The sequence below is a fragment of the Myotis nattereri genome, assembly GCF_964212035.1.
Source record: "Myotis nattereri genome assembly, chromosome: 17".
Taxonomy (NCBI): domain Eukaryota; kingdom Metazoa; phylum Chordata; class Mammalia; order Chiroptera; family Vespertilionidae; genus Myotis; species Myotis nattereri.
The window spans coordinates 43358755-43372094 of NC_138092.1; the positions used below are offsets into that span (position 1 = coordinate 43358755).

At 35.9% G+C, this 13340-nt stretch overlaps 1 protein-coding gene across 1 annotated transcript in view; it reads right to left on the reverse strand.

Annotated features, from left to right (window-relative positions):
- RB1CC1 (RB1 inducible coiled-coil 1) overlaps positions 1-13340 on the reverse strand; it is a 68629-nt gene that overhangs the window by 40611 nt on the left and 14678 nt on the right. Inside the window, exons 2-8 of the mRNA XM_081111411.1 lie at positions 12719-12830; positions 11321-11442; positions 9608-9734; positions 9257-9427; positions 8001-8203; positions 4902-5328; positions 2294-2464 (exon numbers count right to left, since the gene is read on the reverse strand). Coding sequence (XP_080967537.1) covers positions 2294-2464; positions 4902-5328; positions 8001-8203; positions 9257-9427; positions 9608-9734; positions 11321-11391 — 1170 coding nt within the window. The 5' untranslated portion in view covers positions 11392-11442; positions 12719-12830. The remainder of the gene's footprint in view (positions 1-2293; positions 2465-4901; positions 5329-8000; positions 8204-9256; positions 9428-9607; positions 9735-11320; positions 11443-12718; positions 12831-13340) is intronic.

The window sequence follows — 13340 nt, forward strand, 5'->3', positions numbered from 1 at the left end:
CAAACTAAGTGCAGATAGATATAATCATACAAAATACAGAAAAGGGTAAATGGGAAGGATGAGGAGAAAGGTCTAATACATGTATAATTAGCATCAATGTAGGAGAAGAGAGAGATACAAAATCAAGATTTGAAGAAAAACTGATTGAAAGCCACAAATTCAAGTAGTACTACAAGCCCAGTGGAGGAGGAATACAAAGAAAGCCACATCTTGTCCTATTATAGTTAAACTGCTGAAAACCAAACCAAAGGTAAAGTGCTTAAAAGCGAATCGCTAACAGCCTAAAATTCGCTATCAAGAAAATATCCTTCAGAAATAAAGGTGATTTAAAGAGAATTTCACATGACAAAAACTGAATTTGCCACTAAAAGGAAATAAAGGACATTTCCATGTATATTATACACCAACTATTACTTAAAAGGAAAAAAGCTAATATGATAAATAGAATTAAAACATAAAATTTTAAAATAAAAATAATCCAAAAGGCAAAATTAGAGACAAAAAAGGACATATAATTAAAGGAAAAATTACAAATGATTGATTTAAATGTAAATATTCAGTATTTACAACAAATAAGCAGACTAAATGTTCCAATTAAAAGATTTCTCAACTTACTTTGAAGCTATAACTGATGCCAAAACTCTTGACAAATACATAACAAATAAAAACTACACACATACAACTTAATTCAGTTTGCCAATATGTTACTCTAAATCCAGATATACATAAAAAAGACAATATATTATGATGACACAGTTAATTCCACGAATCTGAATGTGGTTCAAAATTAGAACTGCCTATCCATGTGGCTCAGTGGTTGAGGGTTGACCTATGAACCAGGAGGTCACAGTTCGATTCCCAGTCAGGGAACATACCCAGGTTGCAGGCTCAATTCCCAGTGGGAGGCATGCAGGAGGCAGCCAAGCAATGATTCCCTCTCATCATTGATGTTTCTATCTCTCTCTCCCTCTTCCTTCCTCTCTAAAATCAATTAAAAATATTTTTAAAAATTAGAACTTAAATGTAACTTTCATAATCTGAGAAAGGGTATCTACTGAAACAAGGAGAGAAAAACCTACTATAAACATTAAAATTTTGAAATGTTGGCCACTTTCTATAGATCAGGAATTAAACAAGAACTCACACTATTGCAGCACTGTATTGGTGATCCAATCAGTGCAAAAAAGACAAAATAAAGGAATTCAGTTCACAGCACAGTGGCTGAATCCTAAATCACGAGAGAAAAGGAGAGGGTGCAGAAATTACAAGATAAATTCCATCAGTAAATTATACATTTGTACCCATTAAAATGATTACTCATTCGTATGTTCTAATGAAAGAACATACTCACACCCCTGGAAAAGCATGTTTAAAAGTCAACTCTTTTGCTACAGACTGTTTCGCCAGAGTGCCTGCCAGGGTAGATAGAAGACAAAACTGTGATGATCTAAACCAGTGGTTCCCAAACTTATTTGGCCTACCGCCCCCTTTCCAGAAAAAATATTACTCAGCGCCCCCTGGAAATTAATTTTTTTTAAATTTTAATAGCAATTAAACAGAAAGATATATGTATTAATGTTTCTACCTTTTTCGTAAAATATAGTAAAGAAAGGTGTAAATTAGAAACATTGAAGTTTGAAATTATGAAATTATTTATTGAACTCAGAATAGAAAGGTAATACAAAAAAAGTTAAAACAAATGCACCTGTGGCCATCACCGCCCCCCTGGATCGCTGCAGCGCCCACCAGGGGGCGGTAGCGCCCACTTTGGGAATCACTGATCTAAACAGTCACTTGTATGGAAGAAAATGTCTAGGTTAATTAATCCCTTTTTGTGTGTGTGATAAACCTTATTTGACAGAATTCTTGGAACATTGCATTAAATTAAACCTAAAAGCCTAAGTATTAGTAAATTCTTTAAGATTTTATATTTTCCTTCTGTCCTTTATAACTTTCATTTTTCTGTGTACTTTTTTGAGAAGGGAGCAGAAAGTATTCACATATTTAGTGAAATGACTGCTTGATATGTTCTCTCAACACCTTTTTTTCAGCTGCTCACAGCACTTTCATTGCTTATCTTTCAGTTGTCATCTAAAATAGTCTAAGCTCAATTTATTTTATCAAACCAAAATATTAAGAACATGATTTATTACATGGAAACAATAATACTGCACTCACAATATTCAAGGGTGAAGTGAAAATATGGTGCATACCAAATTGATACTGCACATAAAATAACTTCATAGAAAAGTTACAAATTCCTTTTCTCATGAGAGAAGTTTGAAATAAGCACCTGAGCAAGTTCTTTCTGCTCATTCACCAGTCGGCCACAGCTAGCAATCATCTGATCCAGGGCATACAGCCGATCTTCAAGTCCTTTAATGGCTTTCATATTCTGATTATCAAGTTTGGCAATAGTTTGACGGCATTCTACTATAAATGGTCGAATAATCCTTGGATCAAGCTAAATGACAAGAACACATGAATAAATTGTCATCAAATAGTTTGATACAGCTTCAGAGAAAAATACAGGAATCTGAGGTTTTATTTTCAGAAGAAGGTCAAGAATAGGATAATTATGTTAATAAAACACAAGTACTATTGGTTATATGGAAATACATAATTAAGAATATAGCCCTAGCCAATTTGGCTCAATGTATAGAGCATCATCCTGCAGATTGAAGGGTCCCAGGCTCAATTTTGGTCAAGCACATGTACCTTGGCTGCAAGCTCAGTCCCAGGCCCTGGTCAGAGCGTGTGCAAGAGGCAACCAATTAATGTGTCTCTCTCACAGCAATGTTTCTCTCTTGTATCTCTTCTCCTCCCTTCCACTCTCTAAAAAAGTCAATGGAAAAATATCCTCGGGTGAGGCTTAACAGTAGTAACAAAAAAGAATATCTATTTCCAGGAATTACACATTTCAATCAATGCCACAAACTATTCAATTGTCACTATCACAAATAAAATGTAATTTTCAAGGTCTAAGACACATGTTTTGGTCATTGAGTATCTTATCAATCCCACTTCTAAAACATAACATCTTCAAATGTCCTTCCCTCCTGGAGTGATTGCTGTTCTCAATCCCTAGTTCCTCAAGGAGCTGGATCAACTAGTCTCCCCTTTCCCTTAGAATACTTGACACTGGCAGGCTTTTTGCATGCACTCTCCATAAAACCATTAGGCCAAAGATCACCAATGACCTTGTTTCACTTGTGGTTCTTTTACATTAAGCACTGAAGACCACCTTTTCCAAATTTTAAAGATTTTGGCATTACTTCAGGCATTCCTTCACATACCCTTTTCTGGCTCCTTTTCCTACCTAATCTATAAACAGATGAACCAGAAGCACTCAGTGCTTATTAGGCCATTTTTACTCTTCTTTATATCACTCAGCATAACTGCTATAGAGCTAACTCCCGACCCTTTTTTAATCCCTGATCCTTATACATTTTCATCCTGTGTTTCTGACTGCTTGCTAATATCTGTGTGTGAATATCAACTACTAGAGGCCTGTTGCACAAAGAGATTCGTGCAATAGGCCTTCCCTTCTCCTGGCTGCGGGCACCGGTTTTCCTCCAGCACCTGGGACCCAGGCCTTCGCTCCGGCTGGAGCCGTCTTCCGTCTTCTGTCTTTGCTGCGCCACTTTGGAGCCTATGTATGCAAATTAACTGCCATCTTTGTTGGAGGTTAATTTGCATATTGCGCTGATTAGCCAATGGGAGGCGTAGCAAAGGTACAATTACCCTGTTTGTCTATTATTAGATAGGATGATATGTTCTATTACTAACTCATTATAAATGTTTCCTATGGAAATCCCTAAATGGTTTCTTTCAACCCACAATGACATCCAAAAACATAGAATATAGTAAAGGCTTCTGTGATCTGATACCAGTAACTCCTGCCAGACCTACCTTCTTTTGAAACTGAATTACCTACTGTATCCACACAAACCCTGTGTTTCTCTACTTCTAACCTTGGTTCACCTTGATTGTACCGCCTAGCTTTTAAAGCCCATCACTGCCTCTCTGTAAGGGTCATAGTCAAATACTACCTCCTTCATGATGCCTTTCATCATCTCTACACAGTCAAAAGGACCGTAAATTATTTATGTACAGCTTCTGGTTCACAGATAATATACAAAAACAGTTAAAAATAAACCATTCTAATGTTATTATCAAGAATACAATCCTATCCTATATAATAAAAGCCCAGTGACCAAACAGCAGAATGACCAGAATGACCGGTCGACCAGTCGCTATGACGCATACTGACCACCAAGGGGGCGGATGCTCAGTGCAGGAGCTGTCCCCTGGTGGTCAGTGTGCTCCTATCTCCGGATCAGCCAAGTCAGCCAAGTGGCACTCCCACAGCCGGCCATGCCCCCGACTAGTGCACAAATCCCGTGCACCGGGCGTCTAGTGTAATTAAGAAGAGGCTACCATTTGTGACACCACAAAAAAGTTAACAGACATTATTTAAATATAGGCAGCACTTCCTCTGCACTGAAACTTGTGCATATATGAACACCTTCTCTCTTTTCTCAATTTTGTGGTAATTGAGTTCAATGTGCACACATTTCCAATCCAAAGTATTGTACAAACCAAAGACTAGCTGTAAATCATTAGAGTGATAAAGGGCTAAAAAGAGATGACTAAAATAGATTCAAATTTTCAACTTAGGCAAAATTAAAACAATACATAGAATTAACTACTCAAGAATGTGTGTATTTCATTGAATGTAAATCATCAGTATAAATAAAACCTATAAAAAACGAAATTTTCTTTTACTCCAAAACTCATTATTTCTATTTTAACACAATACTCATTCTCCCATTTCATAAAGTAATTAGTATAAATAATATAATTTCAATAACAAAAAGTATCAAATTAACATTACTTACCCTGCTCATTGAATCAAAGCACTTCCTAACTAATGATTCCACATCATTAGGTCTATCTTGAACATTTATCCAGTCTAACAAAGAAACATTAAAAAAAGGCAGATCTCTGTCTTTAGCATCTACTGAAGTTTCATCCTGCTGAGCAGTACTTTGACAAGATTCCCCAATTTCTTTTCCACTTTCAACATCTGTGGTATCTGGGGCTACATGTTCCACTGACTTGTGAAATGAGGTTAACAAGGATTTGTTAGTTGTCCTAGGCGTATCGGGAGAGAGCACCAGTTCAGTGGAAGTTTTCATCTCAGCCTTTTCTGAGCCTTCATGTTCAGGTAAAGAATCCATTCTTCCCAAACATTCCCTGTAACTATGTCTGGTTAGGCACTCCAACAGTGGAATCTTGGCCATTACTGAAACCGCAGTTCCTAAACTTAAAATATAAAAGTTTTGTTAGGAAAATAACAGGACTACTCTAATTAGAGATCAACATTTTGAAAGATTAGCATTTTATTATTACACAAATCTTACCACCTCTCTATTATGCTATACATATGTAAAGCAATCTAGGAGGTGTTTAAATGAAGCCTAGTTAGATAGAGAGAAAGGTATCAACACATTTAAATTCTATTCTAAAGTAAAGTTTGTCAGTTCACACTAAATAAGTGAACACCTGATTTTTATCAAACCTTAAGATATAAGAAATTCAAACTTACAAAAAAGATTTACTTGTCCTGACCGGTTTGGCTCAGTGGATAGAGCGTTGGCTATGGACTCAAGGGTCCCAGGTTTGATTCCGGTCAAAGGCATGTACCTTGGTTGCAGGCACGTCCCCAGTGGGGAGTGTGCAGGAGGCAGCTGATTGATGTTTCTCTCTCATCGATGTTTCTAACTCTCTATCCCTCTCCCTTCCTCTCTGTAAAAAATCAATAAAATATATTAAAAAAAAAAAAAGATTTTCCATAGCAGTCCCTTAAAAGATATTTTTATCTTTTAAGTCAATCAAGGATTTTTGACATACTGAAAGCACAGGATAAAATTAACAATCTTAATAAAGATTAAGGTAACTCTTACATTCATCAGACCCTGAAAATAAAGTAGACATATGTTGTCAAAAGCCATGGGTAAAAGATAAAATCTTGATGATGTGTCTTCTGTAAAAACATGTAAAATGATTCAGGGTCCTACATTAAATTGACATATCTAAGTGACTCTCTAAAAAATAGTTACTTAAAAAGGTTTTTATATAAACTTTTAAAAGATATTTCAAGTCTTAATTAATGATTCCCTTCCTTCCCAAGATTTGTCCCATCGTCAACTTGAGGCCAAAATCTTCTAAAGATTCAGCCCACAAAACAGAAACTTGATTTTATTAAAGGTTACTTGAATGAATGAATGAATGAATGAATGAATGAATGAATTTTTAAAAATCCCAATTCAAGGCAATAAAATACCAAACAAAAAACTGAAAGCATATATACATATATACACACACACATACCTTGCTATTTAGAAAACACATTTTCTATATTTTCATATTCATTATATCCCTTTTTAAAAAGAAGCAAAGGGTATCAGGTGTGCTTATATACGAAGAACCAGAAAACCATCTAAAGAGATCTAAACCATCTAAACAGAGCTAGAAAACACTGGCTTTTTTCTATCTTAGCAAGCCTCAATCATATGGCCACATTTTTTTTAAAATGCCAAGATAAGAAACAATTTATTATAGAGAGAAGAAAAATTTCTCATCCAAAATATAGAAATCTGCACAACTTTGCCACAATCAATATACATGAACTGTACAAATTTACACCAGTTCATAATTTACCAAATAAAAGATGACTAACGAAGTTCACAAAATAGATGGTGGTTTGTGGAAAAGACTTTTACCCAATTAAGTACAAGGAAAGTTACAAACCAGACTGCCACTTTCTAAAAATAAGAAGTTTATTAAGTCTTAGAAAACTACAAGCTAGCAAATGTACAGAGCTGGCTGGTGCTACCACCACAGTTGAGACAGTGTCTTTTTAAGGGTCTTAAATTGTAAAGCCTGTTGCCAAGGCCGATTCTGGTCACTTGCTACTTTCAAGGCCAAAAACACAATACAAGGTCTGACCATTTCCCCAGGTCATGCCTACTACGTTTGTCTTATGTACATTTATACATATTTAAGTGCTAGGTAAAAGTCTTGTCATAAAACTTCCAGTACTACCTTGTTTAAAATGTTGAGCTTTCCTATGCAGCTTCATATGGCCACATTTTAAAAGGAAATTATTTTCCTTGATTGGTTAATGTTTTGAAATTGTTTCCATTTCTTTCTTTTTTTTTTAATATATTTTATTGATTTTTTTACAGAGAGGAAGGGAGAGGGATAGAGAGTTAGAAACATCGATGAGAGAGAAACATCGGCCGGCCGCCTCCTGCACACCTCCTACTGGGGATGTGCCCGCAACCAAGGTACGTGCCCTTGACCAGAATCGAACCTGGGACCTTTCAGTCCACAGGCAAACGCTCTATCCACTGAGCCAAACCGGTTTGGCGAAATTTTTTCCATTGCTATTAGATATATTATTTTTTTTATGTTACCTTTACTTTATTGGAAAGTTGGTAGCAAGATGAGAGGATGCAAAGATTCTTTGGGTCAGAAGTATTTTAAGACTTTTACATAAAGAAAACAACACAAAAAAAAGAAATGTGGAAGATCTGTAAATGCGGGGTGAGGAAAACTGGCCATTATTTTGGAGTCTACAAAAGATATCTTAGGTCAGCGGTGTGGCTTAGTGCTTGAGCTCCACCTGTGAACCAGGAGGTCATGGTTTGATTCCTGGGCAGGCCATATGCCCGGTTGCAGGCTTGACCCCCAGTAGGGAGCATACAGGAGGCAGCCAATCAATTATTCTCATCACTGATGTTTCTATCTCTCCCTCTCCCTTACTCTCTGAAATCAATAAAAATAAGTTTCTTTTAAAAATTAAAACGGTATCATAAAGTCTCAAAAAATGAATTTCGATTATGTCCTACTTTAAATATTAATTACTAAAACTACTGATACTTTGCAAAGATATATTAAACATCTTATTATCCATTTAATGGCACACATACTGAGTAAGTTTTAGCTTGATGTCTTCTATGGATTGCAGATAATTTGAATAAATATTTTCAAACTTGAAAAGTAGCTTTTGGTATGAATTTGAACAGTCCTCCAGATTGGCCATGATTGCAGCCCAGCCCTGGTGTTGAAGGTGTTCATCATGGACCAGACTTTCACAGAAGGAGCTAAGTTTCTTGGCAACTTCATACATTTCCTACATGGAAAAAGAAAAAACAGTAAAAAAAAAGGTAATGTTTCTGTGCACGTATCTATATATGTACTTACATGTGTGCATGAATGCATTCTGAACACATTTTAAAGAAAGCATTGTTAAGGGAATGCTTTAGTTTATCTTGTGCCTACTTATTATAATAGTGGAGGAAGAAAAACACCTAACTCGTTGCTGGTGGGAGTATATACTGGTAAAGCATCTACTGAGGGCAACTCAGCAATAACTATCAAAAGTAAAATGGGTCCAGGTGGTGTGGTTCAGTGGTTGAGCCTCGACCTAGGAACCAGAGGTCATGGTTTGATTCCAGGTCAGGGCACATGCCCGGGTGGCCAGCTCAATCCCCAGTGTGGGGCGTGCAGAAGGCAGCCAATCAATAATTCTCTCTCATCACTGATGTTTCTCCCTCTCTCTCTCCCTCTCCTTTTCTCTCTGAAATCAATAAAAGTATTTTTTTAAAAAGAGCTTAATCAAATAAAGACTAGTCAAAGATTTTTTAAATTTCAATACTATGAAATAAAATGCAAAGAACCTCAATGTCTATCATAAATAATTTGTGCCAATACAATGAAATGTATATATATATTTATATATGATATTGATATGGAAAAAGCAACATAAAGCATTAAATTTAAAAAGTAAGGGTGTTGGATTCATAAGTTAATATTCTTTTTTTCTAAATTGATTTTAGGGAGGGTGTGAGGGAGAATAGAAAAGTGAAGAGAGAGAAGAGAAGAGAAAACATAGGAGAAACACTGACCCACAACCTAGGCATGTGCCCTGACTGGGAACCGAGCCTGCCACCTTCTGGTGTATGAGACGACACTCCAGCCAACTGAGCCACATACCTTGCTATTTAGATTTGAATGCTTTAGAAGTAATAAATGCTAGATGTTCACAAATGACTAATAATTCATAAAAATATCACCAAGTATATGTGTAAGACTTCATTTTGTTAAATGCACCAGTTGTTAATTTTTTAAGTTGTATTAGATGTAACTAAGTATTATTACATCTCAAAATACACTTGTATCTTACCACTGCAAGCTGTGTTCTTGAAGCAACAGTGTGAAAAACTGCAGGCATCATTAGTGACTCTTCAACTTTTATTTCCATGTCATTTTCTGTTGAAAAGGTAGTTTTAGGTATAGCAGGTGGAAGCTCACATAAGATCATTTCTTTGTTAAAAAGAAAAATTGGATTTGTGTCCTATGAAAGTAAAAATGCAAAGAAAAAAACAACACTGAAGTAAAATATTACAAATACTAAACATGCACATTGCCCTCAATACATGAAGCAGATAAGCCTTAATTCTGAACGCGGAGTTCCCCGTGCCCTATCTGCGGAAGCTGAAGCAGGTGTGAGTAGAAGGGCGGCTAGGACACCTACCGTCCCAGCGCTGTAGGTGCACACTCTTCTATCTGCAGCCATACACTCTCCTCCATTGACCACCAGCACCTGGTGCTGAATAGCGATCTTGTATTTGCTATGAATAGCATGCTTAAGATCTGTAACACTTTAATAAAAAGGTAAAAAATCAGTTATTTACATTAGCCCCATGACAAATATGCTTACTATCAATGTAATACTATGTAAAATATCTGACATAAGCTTATTTCTGGAATTGGATTTCATAATTAATTTATCTTAGGTAAATAAGTCAAACCATGTGCCACTTCTAAAAGTGATTCTATAAAATACAGACAGTAGACATTTATTTTTGTGCTCTTTATATAATGTAGCAAAGGACTATGCTCAAATTAGCATCAGGTCTGTTAAAATCCTCAAAACATAGGCTGTATGATAAAAGCTCCACATCACATGACACAACCATATGTTGAATCTAAACCACATGAAAAATACAGCAGGCCCTCGGGTCATGTCAGAGGCCCATTCCCACGGCGCTACGTAGCGCGATGTCGCCGGAAGTCGGAACCCACCCACAGAAGCACCCACATCACTCACGCGGAGCACACGCACAGCAGTAATGAGTGAAACCGTAAAAAAAATTTAAAAGAAACAATTCCTGACCTTTACTTGTGGTAAATAAATAATAAAAAACATAAAGCACATATGTACATACATCGAAATGACAGAACTTTTTTTTTATACATAAATGGGAGATGGCGATGTAACCACAAAACGACGTAGGTCAAGTCTGACGTAACCCGAGGACTGTCTGTATATCCTTTTCCTATCTTTCAAATAGCATTCATTCCTTTACAGGTAAAATCGCATTTTATAAAATGAAAAAATTTTAAGTTAATAATTTCACAGTTCCATTTTAAAACTAAGATTATTAATTCCATAAATTATATTTTCAGTGTCAAAATTCTGTTTTGTTATCAAGTCTTTACTATGATTGCCACTATAAAAATATAAGCAGATTTAGAAATACAGGGTGGGGCAAAAGTAGGTTTATAGTTATTCATATGAAAAATAACAAATAATAATAATACAAGAATAAACTCGTTTACTGTACTCACTTGTAAAACTACTTTTGCCCCCCACCCCCCTGGATTTGCTATTTCTATTTCCCTCCGTTTAGCCTCAAAATACATCTTTCCTCCCCTGAGACTTCTCCCCATATAAGAGGACATTTATTAGTCAAATATTTGAAACCCCTGCATAGCTAGAATATTAGACACATGATTCCCACTAATTCGGTTAAAAGTCAAATATTGTCTTTAATCATATGAGGGAGTTTTTAAAAAATCACTAAAAAACATGGGATTGATACATGTTGCTTTATATAGCTAGCAATAATCCCCTTAGCAGTGTACTGTGAAACTTAGAATAGAAATCAGCTATGAAAACTTACTTCTAATTGATAACTTTGGTTTGAAATCAGTATATTTGTGGGTGAGTTGTTTCTTGTGAATAATATAGTCACACAAATAGAATAAAGCACAACTTAATGATTTTAACTTTAGCATTTCAGAGAAAGATAACAATATGCTGGGATGAAATATTGCATTTAAGACTTGCTATATCACTACTCTTATTTAACAAAGCAATAGTTTTCACAAATCAAATTGTTCCTGTTAAGTTTTTGCATGTACAAAATGCAAAGCTGATGCAAACAAATGAAATACAGCTCACGTTTGCACTGTAAGTTCAGTGTCAAATGTTAGGGTAGTTCCAGTGTTAACCAGAAATACATATAACTTCATGATGATTTCTCTGGATTCTGTGGGCTTATACCTCACACTCTGATACAGTTACTGAAAGAAAGAGACAAGAAAAGTGGTCAAATTTAAACACATACAAATGCCATCACATAAAGCAAAGCACAGTTGTACTAGATAAATAACACCACCACCAAATAACATAGGTTTTTATGTTTAAAATGGCTAACTGGACAATTAAGTAAACTTGTTGCCTAAAAACAAATAGTAATGATACGAGTAAAATGCATAACTGTTTTACCATTAAAGCATAGTTTAAACAAAATGGCCAGTGGTTAAAAAAGTTATGTGTACATGTCACTGTTCTACATTCAAATAAAACAAAAATTAAAAATTTGATCAAACATCTTTCTAACTCCACTTTTTCCTTATAACAATAAAATCTTAAGGTTAAACTTACAAAGAACAAATAAAGTAGCCACTAACTTGCAAGTTAGGGGAAATAAGTTAGTTCCAATTCCTTCTCCTGAGCTGCCTGAGTTCCATCTGCACTCGGACCCTGTCCTAGCCGGTGGATAAAGCGTCAGCCTGTGGACTGAAGGGTCCCAGGTTCAATTCAGATCAAAGGCACATGCCTGGGTTGTGGGCTTGATCTCCAGTGTGGGGCATGTAGGAGGCATCAGATCACTAATTCTCTCTCATCATTGATATTTCTCTCTTCCTCTCACTGTCCCTTCCCCTCTCTGAAATCAATAAAAATATATTTTGAAAAAATAAAAATATATATTAAAGAAAAAGAAACTCGGGCCCTAATAGTTTTATCACCTCGTGAACAGTATAGTGTGGAAATCAGAATATTTAAAATAACTTTGCCACTATTTGAAGTCAAAACCTTAAAAAACATGTATAAAATAAAGCAGGGTGGGGAACCTTTTTTCTGCCAAGCACCATTTGGATATTTTATAACATCATTCATGGACTATACAAAATTACCAACTTAAAAGTTAGCCTGCTATCTAATTAACTCGCCCCTAATGCCTTGGCAGCACAAAACCAAATGATTTCTTACGCCTTGTGCAGCCCGCAGGCCGGACATTCCTCACCCTGGAAATTAGGGGACAGATTTCAATGTCTAGCTTTTTTCTTTTTCTTTTTTTAACAACTGGGGTAAAAAATCCCTAAGATTAATGAAAGATAACAATAAATTGCCAGAAACTAGTATCTTTCTATTCTTTCCACATGGACCCTACAGTAAAATTATCAGGAAAGAAAAGGCAAATAAAAGTTTTAAAATAGTTGCTTCCCAAATCATTGTTCTAAATGCCTTAGATCTATTAAAAAATCTATTATAAAGGTAGGAACTGTGACTTACCGTCAGGCACTGTGAAAAGAACTACCACTTTTCTTAAAAAGATTAAAACTGGCTTATGTTTGCTTTGCTTGATATTGGCAACTGAATGGCATTACTGGTTAAACTTGGTGAACTGAAAAAGAAAAATTTCTGGATTACTATGGAGAGAAATAATTCAGTATATGATGACAATATATGGTTACTATTCTCTTCCTTTTAAAATTACCTTCTGAAAGAGTAATCTCTACACAGTCTTTTTCCTACCTGCACATTCACTGGAACCACATGTGACTTGGACCCACACCACACCATTAAAAGCTATCAAACAAAAAGTCTCCAAAGAACTCCCCAAACTGCTAAACCCTACAGCGTTTCTCAGTCTTTACAATATAATGGCAAAAGAGCCCGGAATTGTGGAGCCAGACTGCCTGAATGATTCTGGCCCCATTATTTGTACATGATCTTGAACAAGTTATTTCAATTTCTTTTTTTTTTAAATATAACATAGGAATTAAAATGGTACCTTAGAGCAGCGGTCGCCAACCGGGGGTCCGCGGACCACTGGTGGTCCATGAGATCTGAAAGGTTGGCGACCACTGCCTTAGAGAGCCCCTCCACCTCCATCCACACTTCAGTGAAATCC